This window comes from Arabidopsis thaliana, chromosome 3 (assembly GCF_000001735.4).
Source record: "Arabidopsis thaliana chromosome 3, partial sequence".
NCBI lineage: Eukaryota > Viridiplantae > Streptophyta > Magnoliopsida > Brassicales > Brassicaceae > Arabidopsis > Arabidopsis thaliana.
In genome coordinates this window covers 1,120,999-1,146,546 of record NC_003074.8, presented here as the reverse complement: position 1 = coordinate 1,146,546, position 25,548 = coordinate 1,120,999, and the positions used below count along the sequence as shown (strand labels likewise).

Here is a 25,548-nt window from a genome sequence, read left to right as displayed (position 1 = left end):
CCCATATCACAAGAAAATATCTTAAATTAGCGTAATACTAACATGAATACACAGTAAATGAACCAACTTATGATCTCCGAGTTTAGTTTTATTTTTATGTTATTATATCATTTTTATTGCGTATTCATGTTCTTACAACAAGTTTTATTTTGATTTTGGAAATAAAAACATCATGGCTTAATTAACCCATAGTAAGGTTCTTGTAGAAATAAATCTCCATTTCTCCAGAGAACTTCTTGGATAACAACCTATATATTGGATAATCGTTGGATAAACTGATAGTCGTTAGATAGTCAGGGCCGTCACCGAAAGTGAACTTGTAGTATTCGTTAGTTTGCTCGATGGCGAACGTACTGGCATTGTCTGACGTAGATTCAGATCCGTTGAGGACTACTTCACCTTCTGAAGAAGTTCTCTGAACTACTCTCCAAAACCCGGATTCACCGCAGGGACGGGGATCTACGAACTTAATCTTGAGTTTGGCTGATTCACGTACGACTGTCTCTGATTTGTTTGATAACACAAACATAACCGGTGTGGGTGCTGCCATATTTGGATGAGTGACCATTAACGGTTGCTGTGGGCAGGAGTTGGGATCATTAGATCTCCATTTCTTTCGGCAGATCCACATGTTGTAATCCGACGTCATGAAGCTGATGTAGTACGGAACGTTGGGCTTAACCTGATCTCCTTCGCCGTCATAAACCACGTAGTTACCCTCAACAACACCGGATGTTGTTGTTATTGCAACGAGCAAGAGAGAGATCAACATCGATCGGAATGTTTTCATCTTTTGTGTTGTTTCTTATTTTCTTGCTTTTGTGTAATCTTGTGTTGAGTTCCTTTTATAGAGATTATGGACATATATAATGGGTTGGTTACAATGGTATCCATTCTTTAATTTTCGTCTTCTTTCTAGTCCACATGTTAGAACTTGCTTCTTAAAGTTTCTAAACATTTTCTTTTCTCCTTGCTATCTGGATCTGGTTTACGGGTCGATCTACGTCAAATCTAGCTACTAGTTAAGAATTGATTAAACACACGCTCCACACGAGCTAATAGTGTTAAGTTTCATAAACTTCCAATATATCGTGAGTTATTGATCCATGCATGATCCTAGCTCTTATATGACCCTTTGAGATGATGATAATATAGCTCAGGAAGAGAATGACAAAAGTGTCATAAATAATTTTACTTATTGACAATGAGTTGGCCACATATCCCTTGTATACCATTCAATGTATTATGATCAGACTTCACTTCAGATGTAAGATATTTCTCACATATAAATGGTTAATGTACAAACTGGCATTTATAGAGATTAGAAAAATAATGGATTCAATGCCACTCACAAACACTTCTTTTCCCCTAACAATATGGAGACGCACAGGTGGATTTAGGTCAATGCGACTTACTAATTGAGAAATAAACACGCTTCAGGCAATCGAGCGAGTAGTTTGGAGTGGACTTTCTAATTGACCAAAGACAAATAAATCAACAACTCTTTAAATATACATGTAAAGTATGAATTACCTTAAGAAGGTATACACGAATAAATGCTTACGTTTGCTCTACGTAATCTAAGATTATCATGAGATGAGACTTTGAATGTTAAAGAGCCTTTACACTAATTTTGATCGTTTGTAGTTTGTCATCTTGTTTTGTTTCGAAGAGATCAATACTGCTCTTCTGAAAATCGAATCAATCATAGATTTCAATTCTGACAAGTTTAGGAAAGTATCTTGGAGATTAGGATGACTCAGAGTTTTGTTCTTATTTCAGTATTTTTTCTAATTGATTTTGGTCATTCCTTCCTTCATCACGTAGTTTGTAACCCATATCATGTTTCACAACAAGTTTTTGATATACAAGAGTCGATTAAACTTTTTGGCAATCGCATTTAGTAATATATATATATATATTGTAAAAGAGAAAGCAAAAATAAATAAAAACAACTTAAATAGTAGTGTAATACTAATTACTAACATGAATACGCAATAGATGAACCAACTTTATGATCTCCGAGTTTAGTTTGTTTGATTATCATGTTATTACAACAAGTTTTATTTGATTTTAGAAATGAAAACATTATATAAAAAGGTAAGTGAAAACAGAACATTTTAGCCTTCACTCGTAGTCAGGTTCTTGTAGAAATAAATCTCCATCTCTCCAGATAACCTCTTCGATAACAACCTATATATCGGATAGTCGTTGGTCATACTGATAGTCGTTGGATAGTCACCGTCACCGAAAGTAAACTTGTAGTATTCGTTAGTTTTGTGGATGGCGAATGTGCTGTCATTGTGTGACATAGATTTAGATCCGTTGAGGAATACTTCACCTTCTGAAGAGTTTCTCTGAACTACTTTCCAAAACCCGGATTTACCACACTGACGGGGACCTACGAACTTAATCTTAAGTTTGGCTGATTCACGTACGACATCTGACTTGTTTGCTAATACAAACATAACTGGTGTTGGTGCTGCTAAATTTGGATGAGTGACCATTAACGGTTGTTGTGGGCATGAGTTGGGATCAGTAGATCCATATTGCATTCGGCAGATCCACATGTTGTAATCCGACGTCATGAAGCTGATGTAATATGGAACGTTGGGCTTAACCGGATCTCCTTCGCCGTCATAAACTACGTCGTTACCCTCACTAACCACACCGGATGTTGTTGTTATTGCAACGAACAAGAAAGAGATCATCATCAATTGGAATGTTTTCATCTTTGTGTTGTTTCTGATCTTCTTGCTTTTGTGTTCTTGTCTTGAGTTTCCTTTTATAGAGATTATGGACATAATGGGTTGGTTACAATACACGTTCTTTTTTGTCTTCTTTCTACTCCTCATGTTGACCTTGCTTCTTAACAATTTATTTTTTCCTTACCATATGGATCTGGTTTACAGAGTGGATCTGAGTCAAAGCTATAATACTAGTTAAAAATGATTAAAACACACGCTCCAAACATAGTATTAAGGCCTTGAATGAGTGTGGTTTTTAAACTAGTTTTTAGTTTTAATTTTTTCTAAAATCTATTTTGTAGCCATTCAAGATTTTGAAAAAACAAGTTTTCCTAAAATATAGGAAATCTAGTTTTTGAGTGTTTTAACAATTTTTCAAAGAAAACCAAAATCTATGTTTTGGGAGTTTCTCTCTCAAAAACAATCGATCACATTTTTTATTTTATTTTTAGATTTGTTTTGTAAAAAAAATACTATCCATTAACATAAAAACCAAAATCTAAACAAATTACCATTCAAGTTTTTTAAGAAACTAAAATCTACACCAAAAACAAAACCCAAGAAAATCAAAAACTAAAAACCAAAAACCAAAATCCAAAATCCAAAAACCATTTTAAAAACTACAAACATTCATGGCCTTAGGATACAGCATGCATGAATTGATCCATGATCCATGCATATTCCTTGTATATAACCATTTGAGATGATGATATTGGCTCACTCCGACAATATACCTTCTTTTTTTCACGTTCACTCTCACGAAGAGAATGACTAATATGTCATAATTAATTTGACATATTTTACCAATTACCACCATGCTGACGATGAATTGACCACATATCCCTCTTGTATATCACATATAAATGGTCAATGTCTTATAATGTAAGATATTTCTCACATATAAATGGTTAATGCACAATTCTTACAACTTACAAGTTTAGGAACGTTAAAAAAAAAATGGTACATGTTTTGTCCCCTTTGTTACCAATTACCATGTCTTCGAATTTGTTTTAATTCGGCTGGCTTGGTGTTACCAAGGAATTTTGGTTCCGGTTTGGTTTTGGTTAAATAAAAACATTGGTTTTATTTCTGTAGTTGAGGTTCGGTTTGGTTTAAGTTGGTTTAACTCTCTATCACTGTTCTTTAGCAAGGAGCGATTAAAGCGAAGAACAGAGTTTGTGGATGGGAAAGAATTGATTTTTCTGTTCGTTCTCCAGTTTTGTTCTTATGGAATGTGTTGAATGTAAACGCTAATAATCATCAGTTTGTGGATGGCGAATCTGCTGTATCTTCAGCTTTCTTCTTGCGTCGTCAGAGGCAGATTCTGTTCTCTAAACTGCGATTTTGATCTCTGCCCAAATATCGTGAGCCGCGGTTCCTTTGATTGCCGCGCCTCCCGCGGTCCTAGCTGGGAGGAGGAGCTCTTCCGCGACGAAGGTTTTGCTTCGTTTGAGTTCGGAAACCGTAAAAAGAAGAGGCCTTGGTGGCTTGATGATGATGATGACGATGACGACAACGATGATTGGATGAATGAAGAAGAAGAAGACTGGTCTATGGTTTTTGAGGTATTACTTCTTCTTTTTGGAATTTAAGAACTGTAATGTTGAATCTCACTTTAAAGTTGCTCACTTTAGATTCACAATGGTTTATGTTTAGTTGTTAGCTCTGTTTAGCCAATTTTAGAGGTTTTGTTTTAATTGCAGGTATTTAGAACATTGAGTTGGATGCTTGCACCAATTGGCATATCTTTGCTTCTTGGAACAGATTCAAACGCGGGTGTAATGGCATTAGCAGTTCCTTTAGTGCAATCTGTGTTGTCTCTTGTGGTTAGTAAAGTTTGGAGCAGGCCAAGCATTAGGTCTATGAAAAGAAGTAGAAGAGATACATTTTCGAGATCTGCGAGTGTAAGTAGTGGAAGAACAAGGAAAGCTAGGCAAGGAGGAAACATGAGGGGTGGTGTAGATAAGGGAGGATACAAGTCATGGATAGTAGGAGATGATGATTCTAACAGCATGGGTACTGGCTATGGAGGATGGGATGATCTAGATACGCTAAGGGAGATTAGAAATGACAATCCATTAAACGAGAATGTTCGTCCAAAACAACAGTTTGAAAGAAAGGCTACTCGGCGGTGGAGAGTTAAGGAGAAGCCATTGCTCTTGAGGATGCTAATTGCTGCCTTCCCTTTTTTGGGTTCATGGACCAAATTGTTGTTTTGACAAGGGATTTATCTAAGTCCTTATACACGCGGTTTGAAAAAGGACAAGAGTTTCTCTCGCGGTTGGTCGTCAAATGAATTCAATCTTCCTGGAATCATAAAGGTTAGCTTTCAATTATCTTGGAACTTAGAAGTTAGAATACACCTCTTACTTGTGATAACTATGCATATTCTGTAAGTTGAGAATATATGCCTGTCAGATTTTTGTTTCTATAAATACAAACGTGTAATAGTTCTTGTTTTGTACAGCCTAATTAGTATCTTCATTTTTTATATAACCAGCACTAATAATTGGTGATGGCGTACCAGATGCTGCTGCTACTGTTTCTTTAGTATGTGAGATTTAAGATTACATACTCTTCTACTTTATCTAGTCAGGTAGCAATACTGCTAGAATATATGCTTTCACATTTATTTGCTTCACATGTTATATTTAAACATTCAAAGGGTTCTTTATTTGTTTTTATTAGTGATAGGAACCAATGGCCTCATGATAAGAATCTTTGATAAAGACTATTTTAAGAGTAAAGAACAATATCAGTTAATAGGGAATCCTTCATTTAGCAAGTTTCTTTAGTACGAAACAGGAGTTCATATCTCTGCTTTACGCGTGATTTGATCTACTGTTTTCCAGATAAACAGAAGTTTCAAAGTGAAACGAATATTGGCATGTGCCGATTGTTTGTTCTATGAGAAACAAAGAAGTTACATCTGAAAACATAATCTAGGAAGGGCTTTACACGTATCCTAAGCATTATCTTTTTGGTTTCTCTTCTATATTTTATTGTCTGAATATAGAGTCTTTTATGCTTCGTGGTGATAAAGACTAACCCAAAACTAGATTGTAGTTAGGAAAAATTATGGAGAAGTAGGAGGATCGAACTTGTAGTGTTTGTCTATGAAAAGTGATACATCCCAAGTGCAGCTAAGTCCCTTGGGGATGGTCACAAGGTCTCCTGCACCAAACTCTACAAACTCAGATGACCCTTTTGGATACACCTTCACCTTTCCCTTCACCAAATAGCATGTCTCTCTTTCTTCAAATACCAATGCATATTTCCCCGGCTGACAAGACCATCTGTTTTGTCAGAGAGATTCATCATGTTATTACCAATAAATTGAGGAATGGAAAAAGTGAAAATCTATGTAGTTAGTAGTAATAGGAGCAGAGCATGTGCATGTTTGATACTTACTTAGGCCATGACATGACTCCAAGGTCAGATAACCTTCTGCTCGAAGGGTTGTTTTCGATTACAATATTCATTTTGGAAGAGGAATAAGGTGAGAATTCGACGATGTTTCAATGTTATTAGATAGAACAGAAAGAAACAGTGAGAACAAAGATAAGAAGAAAGTAGGTATATGAGATGTATTTATATGGTGAAGGACGGAGTAGTTGGTCTGCATGTGTATGTATTTATAAAACCAGGTATGAATAAAGTGACTTCTTCTTTTTTCCCTTCTATTGAAAGGGATAATAGGAGAGAGGAGGAATCTTTAAAGAAACACTTTGACCCAGGATAGATACAAAACCAAGTCAACAAATACATTCATTAAGCTTATTGTGTTAGATAGTCCTTCTAGAAGTGGTTCATACTACAAATTCTCTGGTTTTCTATTTTTCTTGATTGCATTAATCTGATTAAGAAAGTTTCTCCTCTAGAAGGCAAAATGCTGAGCTAGTCTCTCAACAAGCTTTAATGATCTATCCAGATCAAGTCTCCAACCACATGGACCCCTTCTGTTTTGTCCCCGCGTCCACTATGCTTTCCTTTTCACAGTGTTAACGAGTCTTCTGAGCTGAAACTCAGACACAAGTCTCCGGACAATGTAGCCACCATGTGAATTCTGCAGTGATCAAGTGGGTACACTCGAGAGGATTAATATAGGATCTAACTTTTTTCAGCTGTTTTATGCACTATTAGTCTAGATTTGTGTAGCTTGAGGATCAGTTATTCAGCTGTTGCGATCGCACTATTAATCTGGTATCTGGATTTGTGTAGTTTTGAGATCAGTTACACAGTAACTAATCGATAGTTATTCTGTGAAGAGTATTCATATCTTCAGTGTATTTGTTATATGGTTTTGGTTTTTAGTTTCGAAAATGTTTGACTGATTCTTCATTAGAAGATACGTGATAATTCCGGACATTGATTTGTGTAGCCCCCTCAAGTTTGGCTGCTTCCTCAACTGGCTCTGCTTGTTTTTTTTTTTATTCTAACATGCCATGGCATGTGAGGATTATTGGTTGTTTCTAGTATATATGTATCTCCTAATATATGCATGCATAAATTCACATATCCTCAAATTTGAATGCTAGTATATTTGCAATTTTCTGTCTCTGTAGTATGAACAAGTGATAAAGAATGGCAGATAGGTTCAGAATGAAAAAAAAAAAAAAAAAAAAAAAAACTCCATGTGAACACCCTTGTGAATTTGAGAACAGGGTCTTGCTTTGGTTTGGTCTGGTCATATTTCCACACATCGAAAACCTTTACTCTCAGATCTCGAAGAAAGTTTGTACACAAAAGCTTGGTGTTTTACTGAGTTCCTAATTTTCCACTTACATTTCCAAGGAAGTTGACAATTTTCTACATCGGACATGTTTGGGATCAGTGGTAAATTAAATCCTAATGATCTTAAAATCAACAGCTTTTGTTTTGGGAATAAGTTAAAATTTCAGGGTAATAATCTATTCATCTGTATGATCTTATAAGCTTGATTTTATTTATCATTTATAACTAGAGCTACACTCTTGTTTATCTAATCAAATACAAATCTCAAAGGTATGGTGTATATAGGAAATATTCGAACTCAATCCTTTATTTTTAGGTTCAAGCACCCAAACATTGCCGTATCAAACCAATACACATGAAAAGCCAACTAAAAATTTGGTTTGTCTAAACATAACAAATTTGAACTTTCACTAATTAGATGCTTTGAAAAGTGAAGTATAGATATAAACAACTCAAAAGTGTAGGATATATAATTCCACTCTAAACACTTGCATGACCAAAAGTTTTTAAGATCTAGGGTCACGAATTTTGGCTGCAAAAGGAATTGAGGATTTTGACACCAAAACAAAGGAATTAAGGATACTTCATAGAACAAAAAGAAAAGATACTCACTAGTTACGAATGCACAGAAAAGTAAATATAAGTAATTATTATTAATTCAGGTTTACTTCTGGTTCGGTTTAAGGTTTATAAAGAGTAGAAGTAGATGATCTCTGGCGAGGTATCATTTGGAAAAGGAAAGAAACGAATTCGATTCAGTTTTAGACTAATCTAGTTGGGTTGATTAACCAGTGCTGGATCACAATGCAAAGGAGCTTGGAATCGATCTTCTCTCCAGAATTCCATTGTGTTAGAATGCTCCAATTCTGTTTGGTTTAACCAAACCAAAGTCGAATTGATTCGGAAACTTTGTTGAATTTTAATGAGCTTTTCAAATTCATTCTCATGGGTCAAGTTTGTTGATCATTTGGGCTTGTGAGATGTTTGTGGAGTCCTAACGCAAGCAGAGAGCCCAAAACAAAACCATGATTTTCCATAGTGGTACAGTGAAGTTTTTATTTTGGGCCATTCTGTTTCTTTGATATAATTTTATATTTAAAAAGTCTATTTTCTTCTACAGAAAAACTTTGTGTTGGTTGGTTTTTGTTTACGGATAGACATCATTTAATTTTACTGTATAACTTTACGAATAAAGACACTGATATATTTTCACCTTTATGGTAACGAATTTTATCAAAAAAAAGAAGAAAAAAAAGTAACTAATTAAATAGCCGGAAAAGGTTGGTATGATTTGGAGATGATATTTTACGTTTTTTTTTTAATGTATTTTTCAAAAAATCAAAATTCATAAATCATGATGCAGTCGGACAGGGTAGCTTCATCATGTTAATTTATGACGTGAGTTGGTTGAGTTGGTAGATCTCTTAATTTCACTTCTATCTCTCTCTCTCCAATAATTTTATTTATACAGAAAATTACTTAGTAGTATAAAAATCAAGACAAATGAAAAGTCTTCTTTTGATCATTCTTGAGTAATTAGTGGAATGTATTCTGAATTATCCATTTATGCATCGTAATTTGTTAAGTCAACATTTTCAAGTCTCATGTATTAACAAACATAAGGTGTATATGATTAATTAACAAGTAGTATAATTGCTCTTTTACCAATTTCATGAAAACATCAAATGGTTTGTGTAATTTTATCCTAGAAAATATCAAGCATAACCCGCATTTCAAGAAAACAAATTAAAATACATTTTATAATTACACACCAACCAAATTGAACAACACTCCTACTATAAAATACATCAAGATTTTCAAAAAGTATGGTATTGAACACGACCCATTACATTGACATCAATGGCTCTAATTGTTATATACACCTTCTTTTTTTTTTTGAATGCTTTTCTCTTTCTTTCTGGATGCTTTATTTATGTAATATTCCAGCTTTGAAAATTCGTAGGTAGTACGCGTTAATGTGATAACGTTCAAAGGGGAGGCATAGTTGGACAGAAAAAGTTTATCCAAAAATATATATTTAACCAATTGAACTTCTCGTAATTGAACATTTAGATGGCATGAGTTTGACATTGTATAAATCTTAGTGAAGTCTAGTTTAAATTTATCCATCCATCAGCTGATGGAAACATTTTTAGTTTTCAATATTAAATATTATGTCATGTAAAACCCATGACAAAAAAAGGAGAGGATATGATTGATGAGCCGCCTAAATTCACGTATGTTACGTTAACTATATAGCATATAGATATTTCACATATTAACCAAGTAGTTCGAAATGGATGGGTTATACAATATGGTTTCTTTGGGGACCGTCCGGTCACTGCATCTCGATTTGTGACATTGGATATAAACACAAAACTACACAAAAATGGAGATGAAGAACGGTAAAGATTAGTTTCTTTGGATCGATATACATATACCTAATCACTTCAAAATTTACACGTAGATTGCAGACATTGAGATCAGTAACCGTCAATCAAAAAAATTATGTCACATCGAATTTCAATGGTTGAAAGATAATTCCATTTTAGGAGAACAAGCAGTAGTACAATTTCTAACATTTATTACATCCAAACAACAAACAAGACCAATTTTTATGGTGTATCAGTTGGCAGCCTCTATTAATGTCTCTATTTTCTTAAAATCACACCAACAACGAAAAAAAAAAAAAAAAAAAAACAGATACACATTACTTATTGAACCCTAAACCTATTGTCAGTGTATATATATAACACACACTCTCCATATGCTCTCATATCATACGTCAATTTATAAACGTTTCTTCTCATTCGTCATCTAGTCCCATTCTCTGTCCATAACAATGAATATCAATTGTTCTCCATTAGGGTTTCTAATTTCACTCTTCTTCATTGTTACTTTTCTTGCACCACAAGTCAAATCTAGGGCTTTCTTTGTCTTTGGTGACTCTCTCGTCGACAATGGAAACAACGACTACCTCGTCACCACTGCCCGTGCCGACAATTACCCGTATGGTATCGACTACCCGACCCGTAGACCCACCGGACGTTTCTCTAACGGCCTTAACATTCCCGACATTATCAGTAAGCATATTTGATTCAAGCATGGTTATACGATATAATGGTTCGTTAATCAATCTTTAATGTTTGTTTAATATGTCTCTCTCTCTACTAGGTGAGGCTATAGGCATGCCGTCGACTTTGCCGTACCTTAGCCCGCATCTCACCGGAGAAAATCTTCTAGTCGGTGCTAATTTTGCCTCCGCAGGAATTGGAATCCTCAACGACACTGGAATTCAATTCGTAAGCATATCCAATCAATTTTAAAATTCTTGCATTAAATACGCATTCAAGTGTTGCTGATATTAATGCACGACACGACAAGACGTGTTTACCCTCTCCATTAACTCTCGTGTCGAGGGTAATATTGCCTCAGAAGTAAGAAAACGAAAAAAAAAATACACATAAGATCATCCTCAATAACTGAGGGTATATTCGTCTTCTTGACATGTTACTCCGCGAAAACTCAAAAACACGTGATTGACAACATTATCCTTGATTTCTCAATGAAAACCAGTGTTAACACGAAGGTTAATTTAGTCTTCTCACTAATATTTTGATGACGTGACTTTTTAGTTCAACCGCTGTCGATTCACTGCTTGTAATTTTCTAAACGCAGTCGTTTGATAGCTTAGTGTGTTAATTATGTTTTTTGTTTTTGCAGGTAAACATAATTAGAATTTCTAAACAGATGGAATACTTCGAACAGTACCAGCTACGAGTGAGTGCATTGATCGGACCAGAAGCTACACAACAGCTAGTTAACCAAGCTCTTGTCCTAATTACACTCGGTGGTAATGATTTCGTCAACAATTATTATCTAATTCCGTTTTCAGCTCGTTCTCGCCAATACGCGTTACCAGACTACGTTGTGTATCTCATTTCCGAATACGGAAAGATTCTCAGAGTAAGTTTAAAAAATTATATATTGTCTTCTTTTTAACGTATATATACTAAATTTGTACATATGTCATGTAACAAATTGGGGGCTTACCACGAAATAACCTTAAATCATGCAATCTTGTACTAATTTTTGCTACAATACCATTTAGTTTATTAACTTGTTGCCTCACTAAAGGAAATTGCATTTAATATGTGAACTCTCAAATAATTACTTTCGTTATGTCACTACGTACATAGTTAATGTCATGATTCTCTTGAATAGAGTGATCATAAGTTCATAACGTACGTACAAAAAATGATGGGGCAAATTTAATAGCTTTTTCTTTGTTCACTTAATGATGTACTTAGTTCTCCTTTGATGGTGTATGATTACATTTGTTTTCTTGTTTGGTCTTCATTGAAATAGAAACTCTACGAACTGGGTGCAAGACGAGTTTTGGTAACTGGAACTGGTGCAATGGGATGTGCTCCCGCGGAGCTGGCTCAGCATAGCCGCAATGGCGAGTGCTATGGCGCCCTCCAAACAGCAGCCGCTTTGTTCAATCCGCAATTAGTTGATTTGATCGCATCAGTCAATGCTGAAATTGGTCAAGACGTGTTTGTAGCAGCCAATGCCTATCAAATGAACATGGATTATCTATCTAATCCTGAACAATTTGGTAATTACAACCCATCTCTTTATAACTTTTTTTGGTAATTGGTTATAAATATAATTGTTTAATAATAGTTGAAAAATATCGAAAGGGTTAAGTCATTGATTTCAAAAGAAAAAAAATAACACTTCAGTCAAAATTTGGTCCAAAAAGTCTTAATGATAAGCATAAAAGGACCAATTTTTTGGAGTTATTATATATAGTTGTAGTGTTGTACGAAAACTTATAAATGAGCACGACCACTTTGTAGGACCATCTTTTCATAGATGTTATAGCATTTATACACAATATTGTTTTTTCAAACTTTTCCATTAAAAACATTGTATTAATGATATAAGTAATTAATAAGTATGTGTCGGTTTCTATACATTATCAGTATTATTTCATTGTTTCAACAAGAAGAACTGTCTGGTCTTTAAATAGTTCAATTTGAATGGGGTAATTTTTTTTCATGATTGATCTCTCTCGAAAATGTTCATAACAGATTATAGCTATATAGCTAATAATTGAAAGCATATGCTTGGATTGTGGATATAATATATTCGACAAGTGTTAAAATTTTAAATATTGATAATTTTGTGTGGTGTATTTGTAGGGTTTGTGACATCGAAGGTGGCATGTTGTGGACAAGGACCGTACAATGGCATAGGACTATGCACACCAGTCTCGAATTTGTGTCCGAATAGAGACTTATATGCGTTTTGGGATGCGTTTCATCCGACAGAGAAAGCCAATAGGATCATCGTTAATCAGATCCTGACTGGTTCCTCCAAGTATATGCACCCTATGAATCTTAGCACGGCCATGCTATTGGATTCTTCTAAAATCTAGTTTAAGTGATTTCTGTCAACTAAATGTCAGGTCATTCCTTCTGTACTTTGCATTGTTGTTAATGTGTTGATTAATAAGTTCAATGGCTACAATTAGTTTAAGCATGCAAGAGAGTTTTTATTGTCGGTCGTCTAGTTTGATGTCTTTGCTTGTTGTATCTTGTTATTTTTTTTATTTTATAAAAGAACCGTTGTATCTTGGTTAGCTTAGTTTAGTCTTTTTTGGTTTGTATGCCAATTATATCATGTAATATTTGAAAACTTGTAGTGATTGATATATGATTTTCTTTTCTATTCGAGATGATTGATACAACTCTATATGGTTAATATGAACTACGAGCGTTAAACTTGAATAAAAACAAATCTATCTAATTCAACCCGAACCCGTATAAGAAGAAAACAAGATTCGATAACAAGAAAGAAAAAAGATTTGTTGATTAAAGTAAACTTTGTTTTCTTTTATATACGTATATAGAATTATGAAAAATAATATAAACCTTTTTTTGTCTGGAAATTGAGGATCTACTCGATTGAAACCAAAATTGAGATAAACCTAATCCACATTAATTGATTCAGTTTAATCAAAACCAACCAAAATGCATGCATGGTAACTGAAAACTCATGGCTATAAACGATAGTACTTCACTAACAAAAAGCATAACATACATACACAAAGGGTTTCATCTCAATTAATACAGTAATCATTTAAAGGGTATATATGACTTATGAGCCAATAATTATTGTTTTCCGTCAACCATGAGCCATTAATTATTTGCTCTAAATGTACTGTATTCTGTATTTAGGTTCAGAAGAGTAATAAACCCTCGCAGCTCTTAAGAAAATTGATTACTAAAATAATTATCGATATTATGATGATATGGCGAAATCACGTGCGAAAAATGAATATATGTGAGAAAATTTAAGAGTGGCAGCAGATGACTTAACTCTCCAGTTAAAACGCAACCGATTTTTTTTTTTTCCCTTTAATTTGAAAAAAAAGAAAAGAAGAAGAAGTCTATTTTAAAATATGAGGAGTCACAGTTTAACTCTTATTTATTTCTTTGCCGGACTATATTATATACACGAAGAATTAATACTGTTGCATGTTATTGTAATGATATGTGTCTCTGTACTTTTCGGAAAAATCCTTGTCGCTATACATTACTGTGGCAACGGATCATTAACATGTGAAGGATGGGAAGAGTACAGAAGAAAGTTTGTTGAGGTATTCCGCAGACATTGAAATGTGAATAATAATAAAGGAATTGAGTTCTAGTTGGTGAAGTGGGTGAAACTTGTATGTACATTGTATTTAAAATTTAATAGAGAGACATAGAGAAGTTTAATATTCTTTCACTATTAAAAATATAGTATATATATTCTTTCACAATTGACATTTTTTTTTTTTTTTTTTTTCACAATTGATGGACCCTTATTAATTTATCATAGCGTCAAACCATAAGCCAATTTTAAATTGTGACATTCCTCGTTTATGAAAACACGAAACGACCTTATTATTGATAATTTGAGGTATTGAGCCTTTAATCTATATTCTTGAAGTTTTTGGAAAAAAGAAAAGAAAAGAAAAAACTATTTTTTGAAGTTTTACCTGTGGATAAATCTCTAAAATCAAAGACATGTCAGACAAGGTAACTACCAAAATTTCATCACTAAATTAATGTAAGACATTTCTTTGTTCCCAAAAAAAGAAAAAAAGTAAGACATTTCAGATATTAATGGGCCAGTGGGTGTACTTTTAGATTTTTTTATAAATTAGGCCTCATTCGTATTGGGCCCAATGGGCTACTAAAACAGTTTCACGATTGTTTTTTTTTTTTTTTTTTTTTAATTTTTAATATGTATGTGGGATATTTGGCTATAAATTATGTAAAAAATTTCACGATAGATTGTTGAATTTTTGAATTTCGAGTTAAAATATCTTCAAATTACCTCACATTTACAAAAAGGTAGAACTGTTGAAAAACTAATGCTCTATAAAACACTAGACAATAACAAAATACGTAATGCGTAAAGAACCTAAATTATGATTTTATTTATCTTTCTTCCTTTTTCCGTGAGTATAAGCCATTTTTCATAGTAAAGCATTACGAATACGACATTGAACACTACTGACATATAAAGTAGTAGATTTTGATGGGTTAACTTGTATGCTTAATTTGCTTAAGCATGAACTTCAATGCTTTTATAAAAGTACTTCATGAGAATATTCCTCGTTCTATACTAGCAGATGGGTTCGATAGTGATTTTACAACCGTTCAACAAAACCTTTAAACCCAAAAAACCAAAGAATGAAAGTATCTAAACTTGATTATACATTTCTTGTCTAAATTATCAAATAACATACTCTCTTTTGTTTACTTATAAACGATATGAAAGAAATAAATAAAAAGAACATAGAATCTTATTATGATCTAGAAGAATTAATTAAAGAAATATATATATATTTTTTTTCATTTCTACTCATGTTTCTTATACATTCTTTAAATTTGTTCACCATTTTGATTTACTTGTTCTCATATTAGTTTGTTATACAACTCACTTAGAATAATGTAGATTACATTTCAGCCAAATTCATGTAAAAGATGCTTTTCTTTGTGATGTTTTTAAAATGCTTTCTTTTCACTTTTTTTCTTTCTTAACTATAAATCTTGATGCAATGCCTACCTTCTTAGAACATAAGATCTTCTTTAAAATCCAAAATCGTAGGCCACTATTTCATTATACTTATGTAATATATGTGATACAGATACATCTATATACAAATTAAACACGAAACCATACATGCACGGTGTGATCACACACGCACACACATAGAAACATAAACACGCAATAATTTCTATACAGTTTAATTTCATTTTTAACTTACTTCTTTTTTTTTGGTGAAGATTCTTGAGAGAAAAGAAATCGAAGATGGCAACAAAATCCACCGGAGGTACCGAGAAAACCAAGTCGATAGAAGTGAAGAAGAAACTAATCAACGTGTTGATCGTCGATGATGATCCATTAAACCGTAGACTCCACGAGATGATCATCAAAACGATCGGAGGAATTTCTCAGACTGCAAAGAATGGCGAGGAGGCAGTGATCCTCCACCGTGACGGCGAAGCATCTTTCGACCTTATTCTAATGGATAAGGAAATGCCTGAGAGGGATGGAGTTTCGGTACTTAATGATCTTGAATCTTAATCTGCTTACCAAATAGACAATTTAAGTGGGTCGATCATCACTATACTTAAAAACCTCCTCTTTAATATAGTTTTTATGTTCTTTGTTGATTTAATTTAGACAACTAAGAAGCTAAGAGAAATGAAAGTGACGTCAATGATCGTTGGGGTAACGTCAGTAGCTGACCAAGAAGAAGAGCGTAAGGCTTTTATGGAAGCTGGGCTCAACCATTGCTTGGAAAAACCCTTAACCAAGGCCAAGATCTTCCCGCTCATTAGCCACCTCTTCGATGCTTGATGGATGAAGGCTCATTAATGTATCTATATTTTCAATCATGAAATCACCTACACGTGTATTTGACACAAAAATCTGCATTTGTTGTGATATAGGGTTTCTCATATCTATGTTTGATTTATTTTCTTATCGTCCGAGGTAAAATCATGCAAGTCATTTCTTTTGGCTAATAAAATATTAAAATAAGGTTTTCTCTTGTTGAATGAGCTAATTTACTTCATATGGCTCATGCAAATCTCCATATCAGTTAACTTTAAAAAAATTATACATAGTTTCGCGATAAATTCTAAATTTTAAATAACTATCACATTTACTAAAAATAAAATAATGTATGTATGTAAATATGTAATGTAACTGGCTAATTTAATTGAATAATTATAATACTTACAAAAATAATATATATCGCGAATCTGACTATATTTATGTTTTGTTTATCTTATTCAAAAAGATGAAAATATAAACACTTTACTAGCTATATCTATTTTCTTTTCTCTATTTTTCAAAAACATAATTTACATAATATTTCATATTATTTCAATTCCAGTTTACGTTCCATATTTTTAATGTATATATATTTTATTCTTGTTCTTCGCATATATACGTCATATTATTTTGTCCAATACTATATGTCATTAAGAAGATAGGGTACTACTACTGGGTACATCATATCTTACTTTGGATTTGATAAGGTTTGTGTAAATAAGAGTAAATTCTATTTTCAACGGCGTGTATCATCTTAGCCAAATTTGATTAAGCATTGTGTGCTATACACTCAGAAAGTACCTATACTAATGTTGCACTATAAATAATAATTATTACAAATTTTTAATCAAGAAACTAGCTATGGGTCTAAAGATCAGAACATAAAATGTAATTTTTTTTTCTTCTAATTTTGACTTTATAACACAATTTTTTTGGACATCTTTTTATTTATTTATTTAGAAACGTTAAATTTTTATTTGATATCTGTTTTGAATTAAATCAGAAAAAGAACATCAAACAAAAATTTAACGTTTCTGAATTTCTTTGGTTGTGACCACATTTCTTGCAGCCGTATAACTCGTGACTCTAAATCTTAAAAGCTTTGGTTGTGTAAGTGTTTGAAGTGGAGTTATATTCTACACTTTAATTTTGAGTTGTTTTGTTTGAACTCTATATCTGTACTTCACTTTTCAAAGCATCTACTATGTCTCTCTGGAAAGTTCAAATTTGTTATATATAGGCAAACCAATTCTTCACTTGGCTTTTCAGGTGTATTGGTTTGATTCGGAAATGCTTGGGAGGTTGAACCGAAGAACAAAGGATTGATGAGTTCGAATATTTTCTATATATACCATAGCTTTTTGAGATTATGATTTGTTTAGATAAACAAGATCGTGTTGTGTTATTTGTCTCTGCTTCTTTATTTAACATACGTATGGCATCGTAACATCTTCATATGTTTGTAAATACAATTATTTTCACTTTTGTTTTGATATTACTTTCGAAAATATATGAAAGTGTTATCTATAAACTATATCAGGAATCAGTGGTTCAACAATTAATGATATCCAAGAAAAACGCTGTGTATTATAATGTGGATTACGAAAGTTCTGACAAAATTTGTGTGAAATTTTGTATGTCCGCTTTTTCTGTTTTCTTTCTTATGCATTTTCGATCATTTTATCTGAAATGTGTTACAATTAAACTAAATATTCCTCTACTACATAACTCAAGCTCACATTTTTTTTTTTTGTTACTTCGGCGCAAAGTCTTCAAACACTAATTAACAAGATTTCCCGTGTGGATGCTTAGCATTTTTCTCCACCCTAACTAAGATGGAAAAATTACTCATACCAGTAAACGAAACTATTCGTAAAAACTGATTTCCTTTTTGTAAGTGTAGAACAAATAATTTTTTTCACCGACAACTTCCATTTTTTTACTATCTCTAAAATTTTCAACACGTATTCCAAGTATTTCCTTTTATTTTGAGTAATACTCTTGTTTCCAAAAATAAGAGTTAACATGATTAGCTTATATACTTGATCTTTTGGGTTCTTGTTGTGATTATATGAATGATGAAGACAAAGAAGAAAGAATCGAGAGGAGAAATTGGGAAGAACATGTCGTTGATATATAAGAAGAAACTAACGGTGTTGGTCGTTGACGATGATCCATCTTGTCGTACACTCCACATGGGAATCATTCAAATGGCTGGAGGATTCCCTTACATGGTGAAAAACGGCGAGAAATAAGAAGCTACGTGACATGAATGTGACGTCAATGATCGTGGGGATGACGTCACATGAGGACGAGACTAGGGCATTCATGGAAGCTGGAGTTGACCACTGCTTGTCAAAGCCCTTAACCTTTGGAAAGATCGCATCCATCATTGACCATCTCAAAACCGCATAATCTACCGATTAACAAAATATTACTTGGTTTAGTTCGGTTATGTGACTACTGATATAAATCTTGTTCAATGCAATTTGGTCTAGTTCGGTTCTGTCTGGTTCAATCCAATTAACTCACGTGATCTGCACATGATCATCGTCTACATTTTAATTAAATAAAAATCTAAATTTCAAATCACTTTATCCATTCCCCAGTAAAAAAAAAGTTTCAGACTTTGGCAAAAAAAAAATGTCACTCTTGTTCCTCAATCCTCCGTTTCCCTCCAATTCAATCCACCCAATTCCTCGTCGTGCCGCCGGAATATCCTCCATTCGATGCTCAATTTCTGCACCGGAGAAGAAACCGAGGAGGAGGAGGAAGCAGAAGCGCGGCGACGGAGCTGAGAATGACGACTCTTTGTCTTTCGGAAGTGGTGAAGCTGTCTCCGCTCTGGAGAGGAGTCTCCGCCTCACTTTTATGGACGAGCTTATGGAACGAGCTAGAAATCGAGATACTTCAGGTGTTTCTGAGGTTATCTATGACATGATTGCTGCTGGGCTTAGCCCTGGACCTCGTTCTTTCCATGGTTTGGTTGTAGCTCACGCGCTTAACGGCGACGAACAAGGCGCGGTATATGCTTCTCTCTATAGCTTAAATTAAAGACGTAGACTTTATGTTTTTAAGAAATCATACAATGCTGGAGCTTAAACTAAATCGAATTTGAATTGTTGTGCTTTATAGAACTTGAGTTATGGTTTAAGACTTTACAAATTTTTTGTATCAAAATTAGAACTTTACTCTTTCTCATAGCTTATTGAGTGTGTTTGAACTGAAAGATTGCTTCTTTTTTTTTTGCTTGGTGTGTGTTTGTGTGTGATTGCAGATGCACTCGCTGAGAAAGGAGCTAGGTGCAGGCCAACGTCCGCTTCCTGAGACTATGATTGCTTTGGTTCGTCTCTCTGGTTCGAAAGGGAATGCTACGAGAGGCCTAGAAATCCTCGCCGCTATGGAAAAGCTTAAGTATGACATTCGTCAAGCTTGGCTCATTCTTGTTGGTATTCTCTCTTACTACTAAGACTATGTGTTAGAATCAAATGGTTGTTGCTTGTGTCTACCAGGATTGAGGTTACTGAGTAATCGTTTATAATTTGATTGTGGTCTTTTATAGAGGAGCTCATGAGGATCAATCACTTGGAAGATGCGAATAAAGTTTTCTTGAAGGGTGCAAGAGGTGGGATGAGAGCAACAGATCAGCTTTATGATTTGATGATTGAAGAAGATTGCAAAGCTGGAGATCATTCTAATGCCTTAGACATCTCTTACGAAATGGAGGCAGCTGGTAGAATGGCCACAACATTTCATTTCAACTGTCTTCTTAGTGTGCAGGTTTGTTATGTTTTTTTTTAGAACGTATACACACACTTCTTCTTTGTATAATGAAGATGGTAAGTCTTTTTGTTGACATCAACTACATTTTTCTTTGCTTCCGTTGTGTAGGCTACATGTGGGATTCCCGAGGTAGCTTATGCTACATTCGAAAATATGGAGTACGGTGAAGGTTGTATGTTTTTCTTAGCTAATTTCCGCTTCAATTGTTTGGTTTAGTTGTTGCCTGATGGCTTTTGACATGGCTTGATGTAATCTTGATTTGGTAGTATTTATGAAGCCTGACACTGAGACATATAACTGGGTGATTCAAGCCTACACTAGAGCCGAGTCATATGATAGGTAATTCTTATGAGTTTTTGATTGCACACATTTCTCTTAGAAGTGGACAAATTTTCAGGTAGCCTGTTGCATGAATCACAGGGTTCAGGATGTTGCTGAATTACTTGGAATGATGGTTGAGGACCACAAACGTGTGCAGCCAAATGTGAAGACTTATGCGTAAGAGAATCATTATTTCTGTATTGTACTCATTTCTACCAACTTTGCATTTCTACCTGTTCTATTGTAAAAATCCTAATATGATCTGTATGATGATCCATTTCAGGCTCTTAGTTGAGTGCTTCACCAAATATTGTGTCGTGAAGGAAGCGATTAGACATTTTCGTGCTCTTAAAAACTTTGAAGGAGGAACAGTAATTTTACACAATGCAGGGAATTTTGAGGATCCTCTCTCTTTGTATCTCAGGGCTTTGTGTCGAGAAGGTATGCATACACTTGTACCTGTGTCAATATAATATGCAGAGGCATATGTTGAACACCTTCTGGGAGATCATGAGAACTTATGATTAAAACGATTTATGATTATGGTTCTCTATTTCCCTTATTTCTGTTTTTATACTTAAGCGTTATATTTGTTGATTTTTAGGACATGCTAAATTTACTGTCTTTAAACGGTACCCTCTACCTTTGAACCAGGAAGAATTGTTGAGCTTATTGATGCTTTAGATGCAATGCGCAAAGATAACCAACCTATACCTCCAAGAGCCATGATTATGAGCAGAAAGTATCGAACACTAGTCAGCTCATGGATTGAACCATTGCAAGAAGAAGCTGAACTTGGCTATGAGATTGATTATTTAGCGAGGTAAAAACTTGAGTTCTGCGTGGTTTGACTGGAATTTTGTTGATCAGATTCTATCCTCCCATTTACAAGTTATACGCTAATGCTCTGTTCTAATTGTCAGAAAGGAAGTATAGTGTCTTTTTTTACATGTTGTCTTGATATACTAAGATTCGCATTCTGTAAACATTTTCAGGTACATAGAGGAAGGGGGACTTACTGGTGAACGCAAGCGTTGGGTACCTCGAAGAGGGAAAACTCCTTTAGATCCCGATGCTTCTGGTTTTATATACTCAAACCCTATTGAAACATCCTTTAAACAGAGATGCCTTGAAGATTGGAAAGTTCACCATAGGAAGCTCTTGAGAACCTTACAGAGTGAAGGTCTTCCAGTTCTAGGAGATGCATCAGAATCTGATTACATGAGAGTGGTGGAGAGATTACGGAACATAATAAAAGGTCCTGCACTGAATCTTTTGAAGCCGAAAGCAGCAAGCAAGATGGTTGTATCAGAGTTAAAGGAAGAACTCGAAGCTCAGGGTTTGCCAATTGATGGAACAAGAAATGTGCTTTACCAGCGTGTCCAAAAAGCAAGGAGAATAAACAAATCTCGAGGTCGACCTCTTTGGGTTCCTCCAATTGAAGAAGAAGAGGAGGAGGTAAATTTATGCTTATGCTCTTTCTTTCATTCGGGTAAACATGCATCTTTAGTACTTGTTACATCTAAAAAAGTTTGTTTTTGATATAGGTCGATGAAGAAGTAGACGATTTAATATGTCGAATCAAGCTACATGAAGGAGACACAGAGTTCTGGAAACGTCGGTTTCTTGGAGAAGGCTTGATTGAAACTTCAGTTGAATCCAAGGAAACGACTGAATCAGTGGTTACAGGTGAATCGGAGAAAGCGATTGAAGATATTTCAAAAGAAGCTGACAATGAGGAGGATGATGATGAGGAGGAACAAGAAGGAGATGAGGATGATGATGAAAATGAAGAGGAAGAAGTGGTTGTTCCAGAAACTGAGAATCGAGCAGAAGGAGAAGATTTAGTGAAGAATAAGGCAGCTGACGCGAAGAAGCATCTTCAAATGATTGGAGTCCAACTCTTGAAAGAATCCGATGAAGCAAACAGAACAAAGAAACGTGGGAAGAGGGCATCTCGTATGACACTTGAGGTTAGTACGTATAACACACTATGATATGGTTATGATTTAAGTAGACACATGATTATGAATTTGATAGTTTAAGCATGTTTTCACAATGCCGATTACCTCCATATCAGGATGATGCAGATGAGGATTGGTTCCCTGAGGAACCATTTGAAGCATTCAAAGAAATGAGGGAAAGAAAAGTGTTCGATGTGGCTGACATGTATACAATAGCAGACGTTTGGGGTTGGACATGGGAGAAGGATTTTAAGAACAAAACTCCAAGGAAATGGTCACAAGAGTGGGAAGTCGAGTTGGCAATTGTGCTCATGACAAAGGCAGGAGTTCCTTCAAGCCTCTAAAGCATTATTACACAAATTGTTTTATGATCCTTCATGTTAATAATAATGATAAATTTGTGTAGGTGATTGAATTGGGTGGAATTCCAACGATTGGTGATTGTGCAGTGATATTACGAGCTGCTTTAAGAGCTCCCATGCCTTCAGCCTTCTTGAAGATCTTGCAGACGACACACAGTCTTGGCTACTCATTTGGCAGGTAACTCAGTTACAACCTCTCTTTGGGTTTAGTCTGTTAGAGAAGCTAGTCTAAGGCGTTCGATATGACTAAACTTGACTATAAACAATGACATTTGAATACACGTGGTAAAAATCTGTTGCAGCCCGTTGTACGATGAGATCATCACATTGTGTTTGGACCTTGGAGAACTTGATGCAGCCATCGCCATAGTTGCAGATATGGAAACCACAGGGATCACTGTCCCTGATCAAACCCTTGACAAGGTCATATCTGCTAGACAATCTAATGAGAGTCCGCGGTCTGAGCCTGAAGAGCCAGCATCAACAGTAAGCTCTTAGTTATCATATCCTCTTCTGCTTGTTGTGAAGTCTCTATAAGAAACAGAAATCGGTAGAAGGAGCTGAATCTGTCTTAGTTATGAAAGTTTTGTTCATTATAAGTACAAGTCATGTAGTTCCGAGTGTAGAACAGTTTTTACTAGTGTTGCACCAGGTCCCTCCAGTCTGATACTTAATTCTTTAGTGTTGGATCTTTCTATATAAGAAACGCAAATAGCAAGACGCAGCTGAATTGGTCTTACTAACAAACGTTTTGTTCACGAAAAAGATAGGAAGAAACAAATGAACGATAGTAACAAAAGTTAGAAAATCCTCATCATATTGCATAAGATAGGAAGAAACAAAATAAGGATAGTAATCTTATTCAATGAGAAAAAGAGTGAGTAAACGAAGGAGGCTAAATTAGGCTTTAAAATTCGTTTGCTTCTTCAGACCCTCGAGGACTCGTTTTTTCCATTTATTATCCTCCTGCTTGGTTCGCTTTATAAAGGCGGCAACTCTCAACATGTTTTGGTCATATCGACGCTGTTCTAGAATGGGTTTTCGTTTCCTTTTGCCTCCCGGAGGTTGTTTGATTTGCATTGAATTTGGAACGTAAGGGCACAAATGTGGCCTACACTTTATGCCGGCTACATGTACTCGGAGATCCAATTCTCTAAAATATCCAGTTTTTCCAATGATGTTGACTCTGTGGTGATCAAAAACCATGGAGACTTTCTTCTCCTCGTCAATGAAGAAACTCCCATGTATATATGCAATCGGCATGTCAGCCAATGGTCCTGTATCCATTTCCAAGATCTTGCTCCACGACACTTTATCATACTCGATCTTAGTCGTGATCCATATCTCAAACTCATATGGATTCCAGTCGTTGTGCGTAAGTAAAGCCGCAAGCTTCTCTTCTCTAACACAAGATAAAGTCACATAGTCATCATGGCCAGCGCTAAACGGTAGACGCAAAAGTGGCCCAAATCTCTCACTTGTGAAATCAAAACAGATTATGTGATCGTCGATTTTGTTTATTGCGTTACTTTTTGTAGCACAAAAGTAGGTATTTCCCTTGAGAGAAACACCACGCTGATAACACGATACTATCCAATATGGAGGGACATCAAGAGTTGTCCATAAATCGGTTTCAATATCGTAGATTTCATACCATGAAAACCGGTTTTCGGGTGCGTGGTTCACGGCCGAAGAGATGTAATGATCTATAAACCTCAAGACTTTGTGGCTACGACAAGAGTTGTTCTTGTTCACGTACCCTAGAGCGTACCTGTACATGTCCATATCCTGTTCTACGCGGTGCTGCTTCTTTACTAATGTGCAGCTTCATAAAGCTCTGACTTTGGGATAAAGCGTACAACGTTTTGCAAGTTAATTTCAATGTCCTCATATACTTCATGGGAAGTCTAGATACAATATCCTCTATCAAATCCCTTGGAAGATTTAAGATCATCGTTGTCGTTTTCTCAAGTTGCAACAAGGTTTTTTTTTTTTTAACCTTAAAAAAGTGTTCTTCTTTTCCTCTGATTTTTTTCCCGCAGAAGACTATACATAGGAATTTGAAGTTGGGCCCAATCGTGGGCTTCAGAATCTTCTCTTGTTTTCTTTTTGGTAATCACATTCATAACATCCAAGTTCTTTACCAACAATGACCATTTGTATGGGGAGAGCATCAAGTTTGTATGAAGCTGGGCTAACTATGGGCTTATTGGAATTTAAAACAGTATCTTAAATTCCATCTTTAATTGAAACATTTGATAAGTGGAAGCTGCCAAAACACGCGTCCATCTTTAATTAAAATCAAATGTGAATTGTTTTCATTTTTGTGACATTTAATATTTACTTCTAGAAAAAGAAGATCAAGTAAACATGCAGTTAAGTTCAAATAAGATTAGAATTGTGATACCCTTGAATTCGATTTAGTATGCAATTTTTTTGTATTTAAAGAAAATATATTGGAGTAGACAAAGAGAGGAAGATATTGTAAATTTTTTGTTATTTTCTTTTCTCAATATATTTAAGGTAATTAATCAGGATTACGTTTTATTGTTGGCACATTTAATGCCTTTGCGGCACTATTTGGGAAAGATTAAAGATTGTTTTTGGGTGGATTGTAAATTACAACCTTTGAGAAGAAAACACTGTTGCGTCTTAGACACGTGTTAACTAAAGACAAAAGAATTTGGTTTTGTCCAGATTTTTGTTGACTCTTTGACCCCGATACGTAAA

The 25,548-nt window shown here is 34.7% G+C and overlaps 9 protein-coding genes across 13 annotated transcripts; 5 read left to right on the top strand and 4 right to left on the bottom strand.

Moving 5' to 3' along the window:
* Window positions 1–30: 30 nt before the first annotated feature.
* Window positions 31–824, bottom strand: AT3G04330 (Kunitz family trypsin and protease inhibitor protein). Its single transcript, NM_111304.2, has one exon. The coding sequence runs from the start codon at window positions 788–790 to the stop codon at window positions 182–184; it is 609 nt and encodes a 202-aa protein (NP_187083.1). The 5' UTR covers window positions 791–824; the 3' UTR covers window positions 31–181.
* A 1,050-nt stretch (window positions 825–1,874) lies between these two features.
* AT3G04320 (Kunitz family trypsin and protease inhibitor protein) lies at window positions 1,875–2,853 on the bottom strand. Of its 2 annotated transcripts, none has more exons than NM_001337512.1 (1): window positions 1,875–2,853. In NM_001337512.1, exon 1 carries the CDS (start codon window positions 2,802–2,804, stop codon window positions 2,121–2,123), a length of 684 nt encoding a protein of 227 aa, NP_001327060.1. In that variant the 5' UTR covers window positions 2,805–2,853; the 3' UTR covers window positions 1,875–2,120. The 2 variants fall into 2 exon arrangements, with proteins under 2 accessions (NP_001327060.1, NP_187082.2); NM_111303.6 differs by having other exon boundaries at window positions 1,886–2,774.
* A 1,041-nt stretch (window positions 2,854–3,894) lies between these two features.
* On the top strand, window positions 3,895–5,504 carry AT3G04310 (uncharacterized protein). 2 transcript variants are annotated; one of them, NM_001337511.1, is made up of 3 exons: window positions 3,905–4,312; window positions 4,451–5,068; window positions 5,248–5,471. In NM_001337511.1, exons 1-2 carry the CDS (start codon window positions 4,019–4,021, stop codon window positions 4,964–4,966), a joined length of 810 nt encoding a protein of 269 aa, NP_001319467.1. In that variant the 5' UTR covers window positions 3,905–4,018; the 3' UTR covers window positions 4,967–5,068; window positions 5,248–5,471. The 2 variants fall into 2 exon arrangements, with proteins under 2 accessions (NP_187081.1, NP_001319467.1); NM_111302.2 differs by having other exon boundaries at window positions 3,895–4,312; window positions 4,451–5,504.
* AT3G04300 (RmlC-like cupins superfamily protein) lies at window positions 5,487–6,418 on the bottom strand. The gene is made up of 2 exons (NM_111301.4): window positions 6,159–6,418; window positions 5,487–6,043 (listed from the first exon to the last, which is right to left on the bottom strand). The coding sequence occupies exons 1-2, from the start codon at window positions 6,227–6,229 to the stop codon at window positions 5,824–5,826; spliced, it is 291 nt and encodes a 96-aa protein (NP_187080.1). The 5' UTR covers window positions 6,230–6,418; the 3' UTR covers window positions 5,487–5,823.
* Window positions 6,419–10,149: 3,731 nt separating this feature from the next.
* Window positions 10,150–13,227, top strand: LTL1 (Li-tolerant lipase 1). Its single transcript, NM_111300.4, has 5 exons — window positions 10,150–10,564; window positions 10,656–10,783; window positions 11,205–11,447; window positions 11,850–12,102; window positions 12,692–13,227. Exons 1-5 carry the CDS (start codon window positions 10,324–10,326, stop codon window positions 12,925–12,927), a joined length of 1,101 nt encoding a protein of 366 aa, NP_187079.1. The 5' UTR covers window positions 10,150–10,323; the 3' UTR covers window positions 12,928–13,227.
* A 2,220-nt stretch (window positions 13,228–15,447) lies between these two features.
* On the top strand, window positions 15,448–16,685 carry RR22 (response regulator 22). Of its 3 annotated transcripts, none has more exons than NM_111299.3 (3): window positions 15,448–15,649; window positions 15,833–16,109; window positions 16,233–16,685. In NM_111299.3, exons 2-3 carry the CDS (start codon window positions 15,858–15,860, stop codon window positions 16,407–16,409), a joined length of 429 nt encoding a protein of 142 aa, NP_187078.1. In that variant the 5' UTR covers window positions 15,448–15,649; window positions 15,833–15,857; the 3' UTR covers window positions 16,410–16,685. The 3 variants fall into 3 exon arrangements, with proteins under 3 accessions (NP_187078.1, NP_850511.1, NP_001078102.1); NM_001084633.1 differs by having other exon boundaries at window positions 15,453–15,522; window positions 16,233–16,603; NM_180180.3 differs by having other exon boundaries at window positions 15,448–16,109.
* A 1,736-nt stretch (window positions 16,686–18,421) lies between these two features.
* On the top strand, window positions 18,422–18,866 carry AT3G04270 (two-component response regulator ARR22-like protein). The gene has a single exon (NM_001337510.1). It carries the CDS (start codon window positions 18,464–18,466, stop codon window positions 18,641–18,643), a length of 180 nt encoding a protein of 59 aa, NP_001319466.1. The 5' UTR covers window positions 18,422–18,463; the 3' UTR covers window positions 18,644–18,866.
* A 99-nt stretch (window positions 18,867–18,965) lies between these two features.
* PTAC3 (plastid transcriptionally active 3) lies at window positions 18,966–23,599 on the top strand. Its single transcript, NM_111297.4, has 13 exons — window positions 18,966–19,412; window positions 19,666–19,837; window positions 19,951–20,168; window positions 20,280–20,340; window positions 20,438–20,510; window positions 20,592–20,669; window positions 20,776–20,933; window positions 21,147–21,315; window positions 21,488–21,950; window positions 22,040–22,465; window positions 22,573–22,776; window positions 22,863–22,996; window positions 23,121–23,599. Exons 1-13 carry the CDS (start codon window positions 19,032–19,034, stop codon window positions 23,314–23,316), a joined length of 2,733 nt encoding a protein of 910 aa, NP_187076.2. The 5' UTR covers window positions 18,966–19,031; the 3' UTR covers window positions 23,317–23,599.
* A 119-nt stretch (window positions 23,600–23,718) lies between these two features.
* On the bottom strand, window positions 23,719–24,597 carry AT3G04250 (F-box associated ubiquitination effector family protein; the record flags this gene model as incomplete). Its single annotated transcript, NM_111296.1, has 1 exon — window positions 23,719–24,597. One exon carries the CDS (start codon window positions 24,595–24,597, stop codon window positions 23,719–23,721), a length of 879 nt encoding a protein of 292 aa, NP_187075.1.
* Between the last annotated feature and the right edge of the window lie 951 nt (window positions 24,598–25,548).

Excerpts from the sequence above, each read along its gene's own strand:
- AT3G04330 (NM_111304.2), bottom strand. The coding sequence starts at position 790 with ATGAAAACATTCCGATCGATGTTGATCTCTCTCTTGCTCGTTGCAATA.
- AT3G04320 (NM_001337512.1), bottom strand. The coding sequence starts at position 2,804 with ATGTCCATAATCTCTATAAAAGGAAACTCAAGACAAGAACACAAAAGC.
- AT3G04310 (NM_111302.2), top strand. The coding sequence starts at position 4,019 with ATGGCGAATCTGCTGTATCTTCAGCTTTCTTCTTGCGTCGTCAGAGGC. Across the intron at positions 4,313-4,450 it reads ACTGGTCTATGGTTTTTGAG|GTATTTAGAACATTGAGTTG; the intron begins GTATTACTTCTT and ends TTTTAATTGCAG.
- AT3G04300 (NM_111301.4), bottom strand. The coding sequence starts at position 6,229 with ATGAATATTGTAATCGAAAACAACCCTTCGAGCAGAAGGTTATCTGAC. Across the intron at positions 6,044-6,158 it reads GGAGTCATGTCATGGCCTAA|ATGGTCTTGTCAGCCGGGGA; the intron begins GTAAGTATCAAA and ends CTGACAAAACAG.
- LTL1 (NM_111300.4), top strand. The coding sequence starts at position 10,324 with ATGAATATCAATTGTTCTCCATTAGGGTTTCTAATTTCACTCTTCTTC. Across the intron at positions 10,565-10,655 it reads TAACATTCCCGACATTATCA|GTGAGGCTATAGGCATGCCG; the intron begins GTAAGCATATTT and ends TCTCTCTACTAG. Across the intron at positions 10,784-11,204 it reads ACGACACTGGAATTCAATTC|GTAAACATAATTAGAATTTC; the intron begins GTAAGCATATCC and ends TTGTTTTTGCAG.
- RR22 (NM_111299.3), top strand. The coding sequence starts at position 15,858 with ATGGCAACAAAATCCACCGGAGGTACCGAGAAAACCAAGTCGATAGAA. Across the intron at positions 16,110-16,232 it reads CTGAGAGGGATGGAGTTTCG|ACAACTAAGAAGCTAAGAGA; the intron begins GTACTTAATGAT and ends GATTTAATTTAG.
- AT3G04270 (NM_001337510.1), top strand. The coding sequence starts at position 18,464 with ATGATGAAGACAAAGAAGAAAGAATCGAGAGGAGAAATTGGGAAGAAC.
- PTAC3 (NM_111297.4), top strand. The coding sequence starts at position 19,032 with ATGTCACTCTTGTTCCTCAATCCTCCGTTTCCCTCCAATTCAATCCAC. Across the intron at positions 20,169-20,279 it reads ACTGTCTTCTTAGTGTGCAG|GCTACATGTGGGATTCCCGA; the intron begins GTTTGTTATGTT and ends TCCGTTGTGTAG. Across the intron at positions 21,316-21,487 it reads GAGATTGATTATTTAGCGAG|GTACATAGAGGAAGGGGGAC; the intron begins GTAAAAACTTGA and ends AAACATTTTCAG.